This window comes from Ipomoea triloba, chromosome 11, assembly GCF_003576645.1.
Source record: "Ipomoea triloba cultivar NCNSP0323 chromosome 11, ASM357664v1".
In the NCBI taxonomy this organism is placed as follows: domain Eukaryota; kingdom Viridiplantae; phylum Streptophyta; class Magnoliopsida; order Solanales; family Convolvulaceae; genus Ipomoea; species Ipomoea triloba.
In genome coordinates, this window is record NC_044926.1 from 9,724,239 (window position 1) to 9,738,522 (window position 14,284).

At 33.2% G+C, this 14,284-nt stretch overlaps 1 protein-coding gene across 1 annotated transcript; it reads left to right on the forward strand.

Annotated features, from left to right (window-relative positions):
- Nucleotides 1-4,923: 4,923 nt before the first annotated feature.
- Nucleotides 4,924-6,146, forward strand: LOC115995769 (mitogen-activated protein kinase kinase 9-like). Its single transcript, XM_031234902.1, has one exon. It carries the CDS (start codon nt 4,969-4,971, stop codon nt 5,953-5,955), a length of 987 nt encoding a protein of 328 aa, XP_031090762.1. The 5' UTR covers nt 4,924-4,968; the 3' UTR covers nt 5,956-6,146.
- The last annotated feature ends 8,138 nt before the right edge of the window (nt 6,147-14,284 follow it).

Sequence of the window (14,284 nt, forward strand, 5' to 3'; positions counted from 1 at the left end):
TTTTTTTTTTTTTTTTTTTTTTTTTTTTGTTCTGACATGAACCCAATGTTTGCAGGAGAATTAATTCTCCAATCTCCACAGATGGAGATGCTCTTAGTTAAAGTACTATATTGTCTTATTGAATTGAAGCACAAAGAGTTAATTCGCCTCCAATGAGGTTCAACCTCATAACCTCTCATATGGAAGAGTCACTACATGTCATTTGAACACAAGGTGCCAAGTTAAAAGATTTAAATACTCTTTCATATTACGACCGTAATTCTAAAATCAGTTTAATAAGTTATCGTTATGTAAAGTTAACTTCAATAAGGTCATTAATCATGCCTTCCCCAATAGAATTTTTAGGTGAGTTTGTGGAATAGTAAAAATGGGGGGGGGGAGGGGGGGTTAGGGATGTTCTTTGCGTGAGGCGCAGTTTTCGCGCCCGTCTGGGCGCATAAATACATATATTTTTTTTTAATCTCTTTCCTGATTTATATTTTGTTTTATTTTTTCCTTTCTTTTTTCTTCTACTCTCATTTTCTCTTTCCTAATCACACTTACAAAAACTCTTCAAAAACCACACAAAAAATTTTTAACTATTGAAGAAGGCCTCATGTAAATTTCCTATCTTATCCTTCTAGAAAAATTACAGTGAAAGACCATAGGGTCATAGGGAAAAGTGAAAAAGGTCTTTACATGAAGGTCATACACATTGGCTTTGACCCTATTATTCACCCTCAATCAATGTAATACACCATACACCTTAAAGAAGGAAAACAACGTACTTTAAGAAGGAAAACCACGCACCTTTAAGAAGAAAAACTACACACCTAAGTAATCGCATCTAAGAAGGCCAACCACACGGGAACCCATTTCTGTGTGTGTGTATATATATATATATATATATATATATATTATTTAGTTCAAAAGATATTATGAGTTAATTGAAAATAATTAAGGATAACTTTTTATTTTTGTCAACATATAATTTTTAACTTGGGCTAGCATTGGAGTGGTGCCCACTCATGGACGAAAAAATATTTATAACTTCATCAAAATACTAAAAATAAAAAAAATAAAAATAAAAAAAATAAAAATTAAAAAAAAAAAACAGCTCCCAACATCGGGTCGAGCCTTTTCAACTTACAACTTCACAAGTACAAAAAATACGGATATAATTCAGAGATATTACTTTTATTACCTCTTATAAGTTATTTAAAGTTATGTTGCTTGATCTTAAAGTCTTTTAAGTGTGTTACCATTTATTTTGCTAATAATAGTTGTTATGATTATATTTTTTTTTTCGCCAACACTCTCTTGGCCAAATTCATTGCATAGGTATTTCTAGTATTATTGTTTATCTCTCATATATGATTTGTGATTTATTGTACAAAAATGAAATTCATCCCATGCACATAAAGTAGTGACAGCAAGTTTTTTTTTTTTTTTTTTTAAATTGTACTTTTTTTTATTTGGTACCCTTTGCCAGGGTTTAAAAAAAAAATTGATTTTCACTAAGGTAGCAAGTTATTGAAAATGTAGCCGGCCTTATCCTTATAATGTACCAATTCATTGGTGGCATTACCTACCACAATGTGCAGAGTGCAATTTCTTAGCATAATTGAATCGTCATGACAATGATGGAACACCAGCAACATCGTCGCCAATTGCCATCCATCTCATCACAGCTACGCTCTCCCTCCCATGTACAATGTTTTTTTTTTTTGAAACACTCCCATGTACAATGTTAAACCCTTTGTCTCATTTTGGAGTGTTTGGTAAATAATTGTTAGCTAATGATTGTTAGCGGATTAAATTAATGAGTTTGACTAGCTGATAGTATTAGCTAGTTGTAGAAAGATGTTTAGTAAATTAGTTTATAGATAATTATAAAAAAAAATTAAGGATATAATTTATTTTCTCAAGAAGCTAATCGAAAAAACTATGTTGAATGGATTTTTGAATTTTAGTGTTTTAGAGCAATAAGCTGTTACAAAAAAACTTATTAACCAAACACTCATATTGGTTGTTTGACTAAGTCAAACAACTAATAGTAATCAAATTAAATAATTCAAAATTAACTGATATGCTATGTTACCAAACAAGGTCTTTACGTGGCATGATTACTATTCATTTGTCAAACTAACTATTTCTTTTTTACATATTTTCTTTATTATTTTTTAAAATTATTTTTAAATTTTAATTTTTTTTAGTACTACTGACTCTATTACATCATCTATTCATCTATAATTTCTTAACCAGTTGAAGCACAAAGAGGTAATATTACTTCCATTACATGTTATCAAGCTTAACATTATGAAAATTCAATTATATAAAACTTCAGTCAAGTCTGGTTAAACAAATAAAATGAGACGGAGGGGTATTCATATTAATTAGGCGAAGGATGATGTGACTTCTCGCCGACGGCGACGGGGACTTCAATTCTTTTAACCGGCTGCTATGTTTAGTTACTTTCAGCATGGAATTCCAGGGGGAAATCGACTCCGTTCACTGAATCACCTTTTAGCCTGTGGACTGTGGACTGCAAAGCCGCCTCCGTTGATGGCGCTTCTTCATTTCTCACGTTTTCATGAACAAAATCTCTGCTTATAATGAGTGTACCTGCAGCTTTATGCCTAAATTTGGAAATTTTTAAGAATAAAATACATGTTGGCAACTTGGCATGTTGCTCTGATCTGCATAAATTATACATTGTAATTTTTTATTTTATTTTATTTTACCGTGAGCGCACTTAATGCCTAATCTTGCAAATTTCTAAGAAAAAATTGTATACAAATTATGCTCAAAATTAATATATTTGAATTAATTCTACGGTTGTGACTTGTGATAATCAAAACAAGTGATCATAAGTCTAGAGAGAGACTGTAGCAATCTGTTAGATCTTAGTGAGTTAGTTAGCACTACTTACTTCCCAATGTAACACCGATCCCGTGAGTCATTTGAATATCTGGTTGTCATATCATACTTAAAATCAATTAGTGATAAGTAGGCGGACATTAGCCATTTAACAACATCCCTCTAGGGTAAGTCACAGCGCCACGTCTCGAATCGAGCAGGGGCTAAACTCGGCTAACGCCCAACACAATTCAAGAATAGTCAGGACCGATATGGCCTCGGCCATGGGTGAGGTCGAGCCAAAGTGAACAAGCCCATAGGATCGTGCCTTGTGAAATTCAATCAATATGCTTAGCTTGAAGACTGAAGCTATTCATTGTGGAGTTAATCCGTATGAGAGACTTGAAACAGTTACCGAACTAAAAGAGGTTGAATATAATATAAACAGTAAGGACTAGGTTGGTTAAACAAGCCAACTTGTCAAATAATGCCAAACATCATGATTGATCTAAACGTTTTAACATGCCTCATTATTCTAACACGCGCGCAGAAAAAGAAATTTTTTAAAAAATATCAAAGCGACATCGTTTCGGAAGTGGTCTACACAACTGTGTGGCCGGACCGTAATTTGCCCTCAATCATATATCTAGGCTTGCAAGCGCATAAAACTCAAGAAATTTAGTAAATATGCACAGTTTGGAGACAAAGCAAGTTGCTGTGGAGTTGTTGCTACACTTGAAACACTTGAAGCAATTGCGAGACTAAGTAAGGATGTGTGTTAGTTGGACATGTCAACTAACTTGAGTGCTATATTTAAAGTCAAATTTTTTTCATTGAAGGCGTAAATGATTGATATTTATAAAAGAAGAGAATGCGCAATTGAACATGTATAGTAACTTGTCCATTTGTCCTAATAATTATCGTGACTAGATGACTAATATGACGCAAATTTTACTGTGGACCATGCATCAAAACGACGTTATTTTGATTAATGAAAACAAACAGTTGAAACGGTTCCGTTACGAGCAACTGTAGTTCCCTTTCAACACAACTGCAGTTCTGTTTCAACACAACTGCAGTTCCTTTTCGATATAACTGTAATTTCATTCGATAATATAAAAACAAATGTGAGACAGTATCTTTTGAGATAAACTGTAGTATCAATTATGAAACTCCGTTACGACTTACGACATGCGTTTCTCCAACTTACTGAAGCGACTTCGTTTTGTGACCATGGTCCATAGGATAACGAATGCTAATATGATGTGATAGATTTATCCTTACATAAATTAAAGGATATTTATGTAAATTTGGTCCGGCCTCTAATACTCTTTGCTCGATCCTCTCTTTTATGCGCTTAGTAGGCTGGAAGATTCGGACAATACAAAGAATAAGGAAGCCGATAGCTGAGGCAGATGCTCTCAATGAATGAAAATACAGCAGATTCAGATTGTACTTTGTAGCAACTGACAAATTAGGACAAGAATATTCAGATTGTACTTTGTAGCCACTGACAAATTAGGACAAGTATCTTCGTATATGTTGATGATCTGCTCATCCACAGAGCACAAATTTTTCTTTTTATAATGCTAGAGATTTTTGCAACTGGGAATAGTGGTATCTTTTGGGTAACACTATTATACTGCCAATTGCATTTTTAATTTCCCATTTACAATAAGACATTTCACAAAAAAAAAATTAAAAAATTGAGAACAATTCATTTCAAAATATTTTTAGGGCAATTTATGAATGTCTATAACACGATTCAAAACTTCATCAGACTACGTGATAATTAATTTCAAATTTTAAAGTAAAAATCTTTTCTATGATGAGTGGAGAAAAGACAAATACAAATATAAGTCTTTTCCTATGATGAGTGGGAAAAGATTTCTATCTATCCATATAGATATAGACGTTATGAGCTAATTACTTAAAACTTATAAAAGTAATCGAAATTCCAGAGTGAGACAAAAACGTCGACGTAAATATCCACCCCACGCACACTTTCAGGGTCCCACCCATCGTTCCCGCTATCCTCTCACCTTCCTTCTATCAGCTCTCTTCTTCCACTTATATAAACCTCCCCGCTTTCTTCTCCGATTATCTCTCCCTTCGCCTCACGTGTTTCAAATGGCACTCGTGCGAGAGCGCCGCCAGATCAATCTCCGCCTCCCTCTGCCGGAACCCTCAGAGCGCCGCCCGCGCTTCCCCTTCGCCGGCGTCGGCCATTCGTCCTCCGCCGCCGCCGCCGCCGCCTTCGCGATATCGGACTTCGAGAAGCTGCGAGTGCTGGGCCACGGCAACGGGGGAACGGTTTACGAGGTGAGACACAAGCGGACGGCGACGGCGTACGCGTTGAAAGTGGTGCACGGCGATAGTGACCCCGCCGTGCGCCGCCAGATCCACCGCGAGATCTCGATCCTCCGCTGCACGGACTCGCCGCACGTGATCAAGTGCCACGGCACCGTCGAGATGCCTGGCGGCGACTTCGCGATTTTGATGGAGTTCATGGACGGCGGAACCCTAGATAATTTCCTGAAGAAATCCGAGAAATCCGAGAAATCGGAGAAATTCTCCGCCTCCGCCGCCGAATCCTCGCTCGCGAGAATCGCGAAACAAGTGCTTCTCGGCCTAGATTACCTCCACTCCCACAAAATCATTCACCGCGATCTGAAACCCTCGAACCTACTAGTAAACCAGGACGGCGAGGTCAAAATCGCCGATTTCGGAGTTAGCAAGATGCTATGCCGAACTCTGGACTCCTGCAACTCCTACGTCGGAACCTGCGCTTACATGAGCCCGGAGCGGTTCGATACGGAAACCTACGGCGCAAATTACGACGTTTACGCCGGCGATATCTGGAGCTTGGGGCTAACTCTAATGGAGCTCTACTTGGGCCACTTTCCCCTGCTGCCGCCGGAGCAGAGACCCGACTGGGCGACGCTAATGTGCGCCATATGCTTCGGAGAGCCGCCGAGCTTGCCGGAGGAAGCTTCCGGCGTGTTCAGGGATTTCATTGGTCGGTGTTTGCAGAAGGAATCCAGTGAACGGTGGAGCGCACAGCAACTGTTACAGCACCCGTTCGTACGGGATATTGAATTGAAATTGCAACAATAAAAATTGTATGAAAAAAGTGAAAAAGTGAAAATCATAGGATAGGGAGCTCTGTTGTAGATATAGAAATGGATTTTTTGAATCTTGGATTCAGTTCAATGTATATTCTCTTTGCCCTGAATCTTTTGTGAAGAATGATGAGAAAGGATTCTACTTCACGACATTTTTCCTTAGAAATTTGGAGATTAATTTCATTTCATTTGATTTAACTTTCCATAAAGATGTTAATTAATGTTTCCTACAAATTATTCCCATCAAATACATTTCTTAAAAAATATGATTTAATTAATGAAAAATTACCAAACACTCTCTCATTGGATAATGCAATTGTAATACACAATTACTACTCCCTAAATCTTAGTTTGTAATTAACAAATTACAAAGAAGAAAATGATATTTGAGAAGGAAGAAACAACAAACAAATAAGAGAATTTTGGTGATGAAGATTTTTTAAAAGTATAAATTAAATATCACTTGAGTTTTAAAGATCTCTTAAATATTACTACGTAATATTTAAATATGCTATATTGCACATAAACTCTATGATGATAGACGTTTGGTTTTTTTTTAAATTTAATAGAGATATGCTTCTTTATTTACGAAAAGTCTGTAGTTAATATTTGAATTTGAATGTAAACTTTGGGTGAAGTTCACTTTATGATCATAATCCACAAGGAATGACAATATAGTAAATTTGTTTATAGTTGATTAAGTCAAACCATAAATATAATTTTTTCAAGCATAAAAATCAATTGTGACCTAGGTAAATTTGTAGCAGCCTCTAGAGTCTCAAGGATTGGGCTTTGCTCTCCCAAAGAAGCTGAGGTTTTGATTATCTGAGAGGCTCTTAGCTGGCTTAAAAGACTCAATTACGATAAAGTTCAAGTGGAATCCGCCCTAATTGTGGTCCAATCCCTCAATTATGAGAGTCAAATATCTTCTTTTGATCTTATTATCCTTCATGTTAAATATTTACTGAGTCAATTTGCTAGTGTTGCAATCTCTTTGGTTAAACCTTCTACGAATAAAATTGTCTATTTGTTAGCTCGGGACTCTATTTTTAGATCATATAAGGAATACTTCTTTAAATTTGTTTCTTTTAAAAAAAAATAAAAAATTGTGACAATCAAAATGTTACTTTCAAGTACGTGGAGTTGCACCGATTTTTTAAAATTGATGACGCCACTGCTTATGTCTGAACTATTTGATCGGATTAGCGTACTGGTAAATTAGTGTTACATCATTGCTTGATTGGAATCCACCCCGAACCTGCTCTTTATAAATAATGGCAACTCATTGTTGTATAGCAAAAATTTTAATGTACAATGATAGAGACATAATAATAATAATAATAATAATAATAATAACAATAATAACAATAATAACGATAACAATAACAACAATAACAACAATAATAATAATAATAATAATAATAATAAGAGTTAATTTCAGCCATGGTCCTCTGACTATGTTGATTTTTCAAAATTATGGGGTGTTTGGAAAACGTGGCAAGTGAGCTCTCTTTGTGGGGAAGAATCTCGGGAGAACCCGGGTTCGATTCCCACAATGGACGATTTTTCCCGGACCATTAAACGGACGTAGAAAGACCTGGTGAATTTACCAAACAAAAATTTAATCAAAGATCCAACCCGTCTCTCACACAAGTTTTTGTCAATGTACAAAGTTATACAACGATTGGTGCTGAACCATATGTTAATTTATAGTCTTTACACTATATCTAATAGTTATAACGGTGCATTATACTTTTTATTTAGGGAAAATTATAATTTATGCCACTCACAAATATGTCAATTATCAATGTCACCCTTGAAGTATTAGAGGTGTAAATGTTGTCTATCAATTTTCAAAACGTGGCATATATATATTGTCCCTCCTCTGATTTATTAATGATGTAAATGTGATTACTCGTCATTTTCCCTATTCAAAGATCACATTTTTCCTCCATTTTTCTTTCTTCGTTTGTTCTCCTTCCGCTGACAACAATATTTCTCCTTCTTCCTATTAGGGGAGGAGAAATATATGTTACATTTTGAAAATTGAGAGGCAATATTCACACCACTAATAATTCAGGAGTGACATTGATAATTGACATATTTGTGAGGGGCATAAATTACAATTTTCTCTTTTATTTATTTAGTCAGCAATATTAAAAATCATTAAATATCAACAAAGTTATAACAACGTAATGGTAATTACGTCAAACAAAAACACTGTAAGCATAATTTTATCCAATAACATATGCATTGTACAACATTTGAATTACAATGTATAAATTTATTAGCATAAGAAAAAATAGACAGAAACATTGACGATGTAACCTGAATTGACACATAATATTTTTAAAAATTATTTTTTATTACCCTCATTTTTATTTTATTTTTCTCATATTAATTATCTAATTTATGTTGAAACAACTACATTTACACCAACTAATTTATGTGGAACATAACTGTAGCTCTCCCAAATAGGAGGTTACAGGTTCGAACCCTAGTAGAGGCATTGACTTCTGTGCTTCGGTAAATTGATAGAGTATGTATACATAGATAGTACATTGTAACAAAGTCAATTGTACTAAAAAAAAAAAAAACATTTACACTAACTAATTTACGTGGAGCATTTCATTTTCCTTACAAAACACGTGGTATACTAGATTACTAGTACTATGTAGTTAAAAAGGTTTGAGCAAAGGAAAGTACTAGGATATATAGGTTGAAGATTTGGACTTGCATGAGAGTTGTCGAGCTTGACTTATATTTTAGCATTTTACTATATATCTTACTTTTCAAGTTTCTGTTGGCTATATATTGGCCTAACTTGACTAAACTTGACTACTTTAACCCCTCTCTCAATCTCAACCACAGCTACCTAGAAGCCTCATATCTCCCACGTTTCCTATCTCACACATTTAATTTAATTTATTCACTATTAGCTATATGAATAATTAATAATCTCTAGTTGCGGCTATATTTTGTCTGACTTACATATTTTACATGTATGTGTTTGTGGCGGACAAGTTAAGTGTAGAAATTTTTGCTATATTTTGTCAAATTTGAAACTATCCAATCAATGTTCTCCTTGATTCAAAAGGACCTTTGAGTGTTAAATGCTACGGAATGGGGACAAAAATGTACAAAGTGGGAAAGGAATCGCTATTGAATGGATAATGCTATTTTTCCTTCCGTATCAACTCTTAATTTTCCCTTCTTAACATGATAATAAAACTATTCTAAAAAAATCATGATAATAAAACTTTATATTCATTGAGAGCAAATTAAAATTTTAGTCATCTACAATTGTAACATTACCACATTTAGTAATATTCTTTTAATTTTGTGTCATTACATTCTTGACTTTAATTTGTTCATTACAGTTAGTTGCCTTTTTAAATTTCTATCGTTCAACTATTTAATAAAGAGGGTTAACCGTAATTTCATTCGATTAATAGAGATTACGAGAGAGGAAGCTAAATTAAATGTTGAGGCAAGAAAGTTGAATAATTAAATTACAATGTGTAGCTCTCTTTGTTAAATGTTGAATACTACAATAGTCATCAACAATTGTAGTATTGCCACATTTTGTTTAGTTAAAAAAAAATTAAATTAAATTTCCACTTTATAAAAAAAGAGTTTTTTTTTTTTTTTTTGTCATTTATGACTTTTGTATGTGAAATACATGCATCATTGGTTTATTGCCAACAAAAAGTTTCCGTTTTATGTATTATGATATCAATTTTAAAATTGATTTATTGCCAACAAAACATTTCCTATTTATTTATTATGATATCAATTTTAAAATCTAATTAGAATAGAAAAGATTATCAAAAAAAATTAATTGTATTTACTAAAATCAAAATATAATCTTTTCGAAACACAAGACATACTAAGTTCAGTGCAATTTTTAATGTTTATGCTAGATAATATGGAGTAATATTTTTTATTATCAAAAATTAAAATTTCGTCTTCTAATATAAATAAGATTTACATATTTCTTTATTTATTTTAATTATTTAATTTTACTCACTTTTTGTTATCATAGAGCGAGTATAATTCAATTGCACATGATTATATATGGTCAATCCTTGAGTATTTACAACTAGTAAACTATATAAGTAAAGATGGTTAATAATTCCTCATTTTAGAGAAAAATCAATTTAAAGTAATAATTTGAGCTGAGGACCTGAGGTTAATGTTACTCCCCCTAAATCTTTTGTAACATAAATTTTATCAGAAATGATGGGACTTGATTTGATTAATATGTGATAAGATTTACCAACTAATATTTGATTACTAAATTCGGGAGATTTGAAAAATGTACTTCCCTGACCAACTAACAAGCTAGGGCCATTTTCTTTTCTTTTGGCCAAATGGCAGCACATTACATCAACAACAGGATGTACAAAATTGTTGCATCATTGTGATAATTATAGATTTGCCGATTTGGTACATACGATACCATTAGGGAAAATAGCATTTGTCATAATTTTAAATACCCACACTCTTAAATATATGAACTTAAACAGTTGTAATCTATTAATCTCATTGCTTCACAGTTCACACATGACACAACACAATAACAACAACAACAACAATAATAATAATAGCCACGGGCTCAGCGTAATCTGTTCATTGCCTGATTTAAAGGTTATAACTGAAGGTGCGTGGCAATGTGGAGGTTTGAATCCCACTGAAAACATATATGGAAAAAATGGTTCAACGATGCTGAAAGGTCTGAATTGGATCCCCTGTGCGCATATGAAGATTAGAATTGGATTGGTGAGCTAGTTGCGTGACTCGCGATTTACATTTGCAGAGGCTCTAGGGTGGAGAATTGTGAGCTCAGGATTAGTCCGGCGAAATTGAGATCTCCTAAGTTTATAATAATAATAATAATAATGTTAATTTATTAAATTATTATAGGGATGTTGAGCCGTTACACTGTACTGTCACTTGGCTGTAATCGATCAAGTGCTTAATCATTATTTATAGTGATTTTTAAATAATTTATAATGATTGGATTCCAACTAAAACAATTATACTAATCAAAATTATTATCTCTAGAAATTTAAAAATTATAATGTCGGGTTAAATTGATATAGTCTTTATCATTATATTCCACTAAATGAGTTTGATTTAAGGGAAATTTTATAATGCCTCCTCGAGTAATATATAATGGTGTTTACTTTACAATTTTATAGTTTATGTTTTGTCAAAGTAATACAGAGATAAGAGTACAACATGCAAATAATAAAGCACAACTTTGCAAAGACATGCTATTATAATTCAACACATTAAAATTCTTTCTTTTAGTATTTTAATGTGATTTCTAAATATATATAAATGTTATATAACAAAAAAATAAATTTGTAGACAGTTTGAAGAAGTTTCATTAATCAAATAAAAAAAAAGTTTCTGACACTTTGTGGTTTACAAAATTGTATCATGTGGTTTTTCAGAAGTACATAGATGAGGAGACAGTAAAGTGTGAATAATTAATTAATTAATTATAAATAAATAATTTCTTCTTGATGTTGCATTTTATCCTACGCAATCATTATAACATGGACCATGATCCACCATGTAAAGTAGGCTATTAATATAAGATACATTTTAGTACATTGAAAATACAATATTTGTGTACTGAAGGTGTATTATTTAAAGATATTACATTATTTGTGTACTAAAATATCATATATTTTTAGTATATTTCAGCGGTCTATTTTACAACGTGGACTATTGATCCATGGTATAATTTGGCTCGCATGCGTCCTTTTCTCATAGTAAGACGTACTATTCGTCGGAGTCTTTTTCTCAAGTTGCGTCTGTATTTCTGCCTTATAAGCATGCTTGGTGGCCTGGTTAAAGATAATCAAATCATCAACCTCAACTTCCTCTTTCTACGAAAGATCGCTTCTCAATCTCGTGGAAACACTCTATAGATGTCAACTTCTTTTAGCGCACAATTTCTCTCTCTACTTGCTCTATTATTTATTCCTATAAGACAAGTATATTTAATCACTGCTTCATATTTTCAATTGCACTTTTCGTTATATTTTTGAGGAATTAAGTTTTATAACTCACTAATTTTTTTTACTCATAATGGTGTGTATATAATATATTCTTTTATTAAGAGTTTTGATTTCAAGATTCTTAGCACTTAAATAAGGGGTTGATGCCAAGTACCTTGTGCTCAGATGGCATGCAGTGACTCTCTCATATGGGGGTCATGAGATCGAGTCTCAGTGGGGGTGAATTGACAGCTAGCTGAGTATCTTGTTAGAGGATGTTCCTGAGCTAAGTTATATATAAAAGTCATAAAAGTCCAAAAGCCCCCCCTCCCAAGTAATAAATGCACTTTATATAGAGGGTTGGAGGGGACACATGCCGTGGGTTCGACATGTCAACCATGCGTCCTCCATGAACCGGTCACGATAACGGCGGTCCAAATAGCCTTACATGGCTCGCTTGAGGTTCCTAACACTAGCTTGTATTATTATGACATGAATGAACACGATAACGGCGGTCCAAATAGCCTTACATGGCTCGCTTGAGGTTCCTAACAGTAGCTTGTATTATTATGACATGAATGAACATGTGGTGTGCTGGAGACTTATGATCCTATCTCGGGTGTGAAGCACGACGCAATTTCAAATAATCTCACAAGGACTATATTTTGACTAAGCTTGTGTCGAGCAGAATTCAACGCGGTAAGTCGTGCTCGGGGGATGAACCTCTTGGTCCACTGTGTATATACAGAGCACATGTATAAGCATACAGATAAAGGATATTCCTAACACTAGCTTGTATTATTATGACATGAATGAACATGTGGTGCGATAAGGCTGTGTTTATCTTTTAATGCTGGAGACTTATGATCCTATCTCGGGTGTGAAGCACGACGCAATTTCAAATAATCTCACAAGGACTATATTTTAACTAAGCATGTGTCGAGCAGAATTCAACGTGGTAAGTCGTGCTCGGGAGATGAACCTCTTGGTCCACTGTGTATATACAGAGCACATGTATAAGCATGCAGATAAAGGATATTCCTTACGACTCATGATAATGTAATTTTGAGAAGAACCTTGACAAGGATTTCTAAATGAATATTCTGCATTTTAAAGAAATATTTATTGTAGCATTTTTCCTGAAAGAAATATTTATCAACAATTTACTAGCATTTATGAGCATAGCCTTCAGGCAGCTTCCAGATGTAAGGGGACAAAATGTAAAGTATTTAAATCAGTAAAATGACATAAAAATGAGACAGCCTGGTATAATGCTACATGAGCATTTGAGTATCAATCAATTTGTTGAGGTGTTATTGTAGTTGGCTCTCATCAACTACCAAAAGTTGAACCACTTACCTATTTAATTGGAGAATATGTTCTTTCTTAAGAGACTTAACGTCTAAAACTAATGTTAAACTGAAAAAATGTTACATAGAATTAGAGTTTACTTTATGCACATTATCAGATAATAACTGCAAAATTTTCTTATCATCTGAAAAAAAAAATGTTCGGTCTCAACTAAAAACATACACTGATTGCTGAATTCCACATTTTATAATATTATATGCTCAACAAGATCAAATGATTAATTCAATTGTTATAATGTCGTTATGTTTTTTTTGCTGATTCTTTATTTCTTTAATCAAAATTTATTATCCAATTCCATATCTCATTTAAACGACTTTTTGAAACGCAATTACGATAATGTAAGCTCTACAAAATGCATTCTAAGTAAATTTGTTGATTTTTCAATAACTTAAAATTTACTGGCTGGTTTATGATAGCTTGTACAGAATAGTACGTAATGTTCTCAAAAGTTTTGAGTGTGGGCATTAACATAGGTAGTTCTATCTAACTTGATTCGAATATTCGAAAAGTTTAAGGGGTCATTTACTTCATTTTTCTGTTTTTTTCATTTCCAATTTTCCATTTCTCCAGTTTTTCATTTTTCCTTCTCCATTCCTCCAGTTTTCCATTTTTCCAGTTTTTCAATTTTCCTTCTTCATTTCTCCAATTTTTTCATTTTGTTAGTTTTAGTACATAATTCGATTACAAAACAAAATACTCAAAACTTCATTAAATACAATCATCTCATATAACATTTGTATATTTATACAACAAAGATAATAATAATAATAATAATAATAATAATAATAATAATAACAACAACAACAACAACAACAACAACAACAACAACAACAACAACAACAACAACAACAACAATAATAATAATAATAAGGAAAAAGAGTCAAATAGACCCTCGAACATTTCATAAGAAGTCAATTAGGCACATGAACTTTTAAA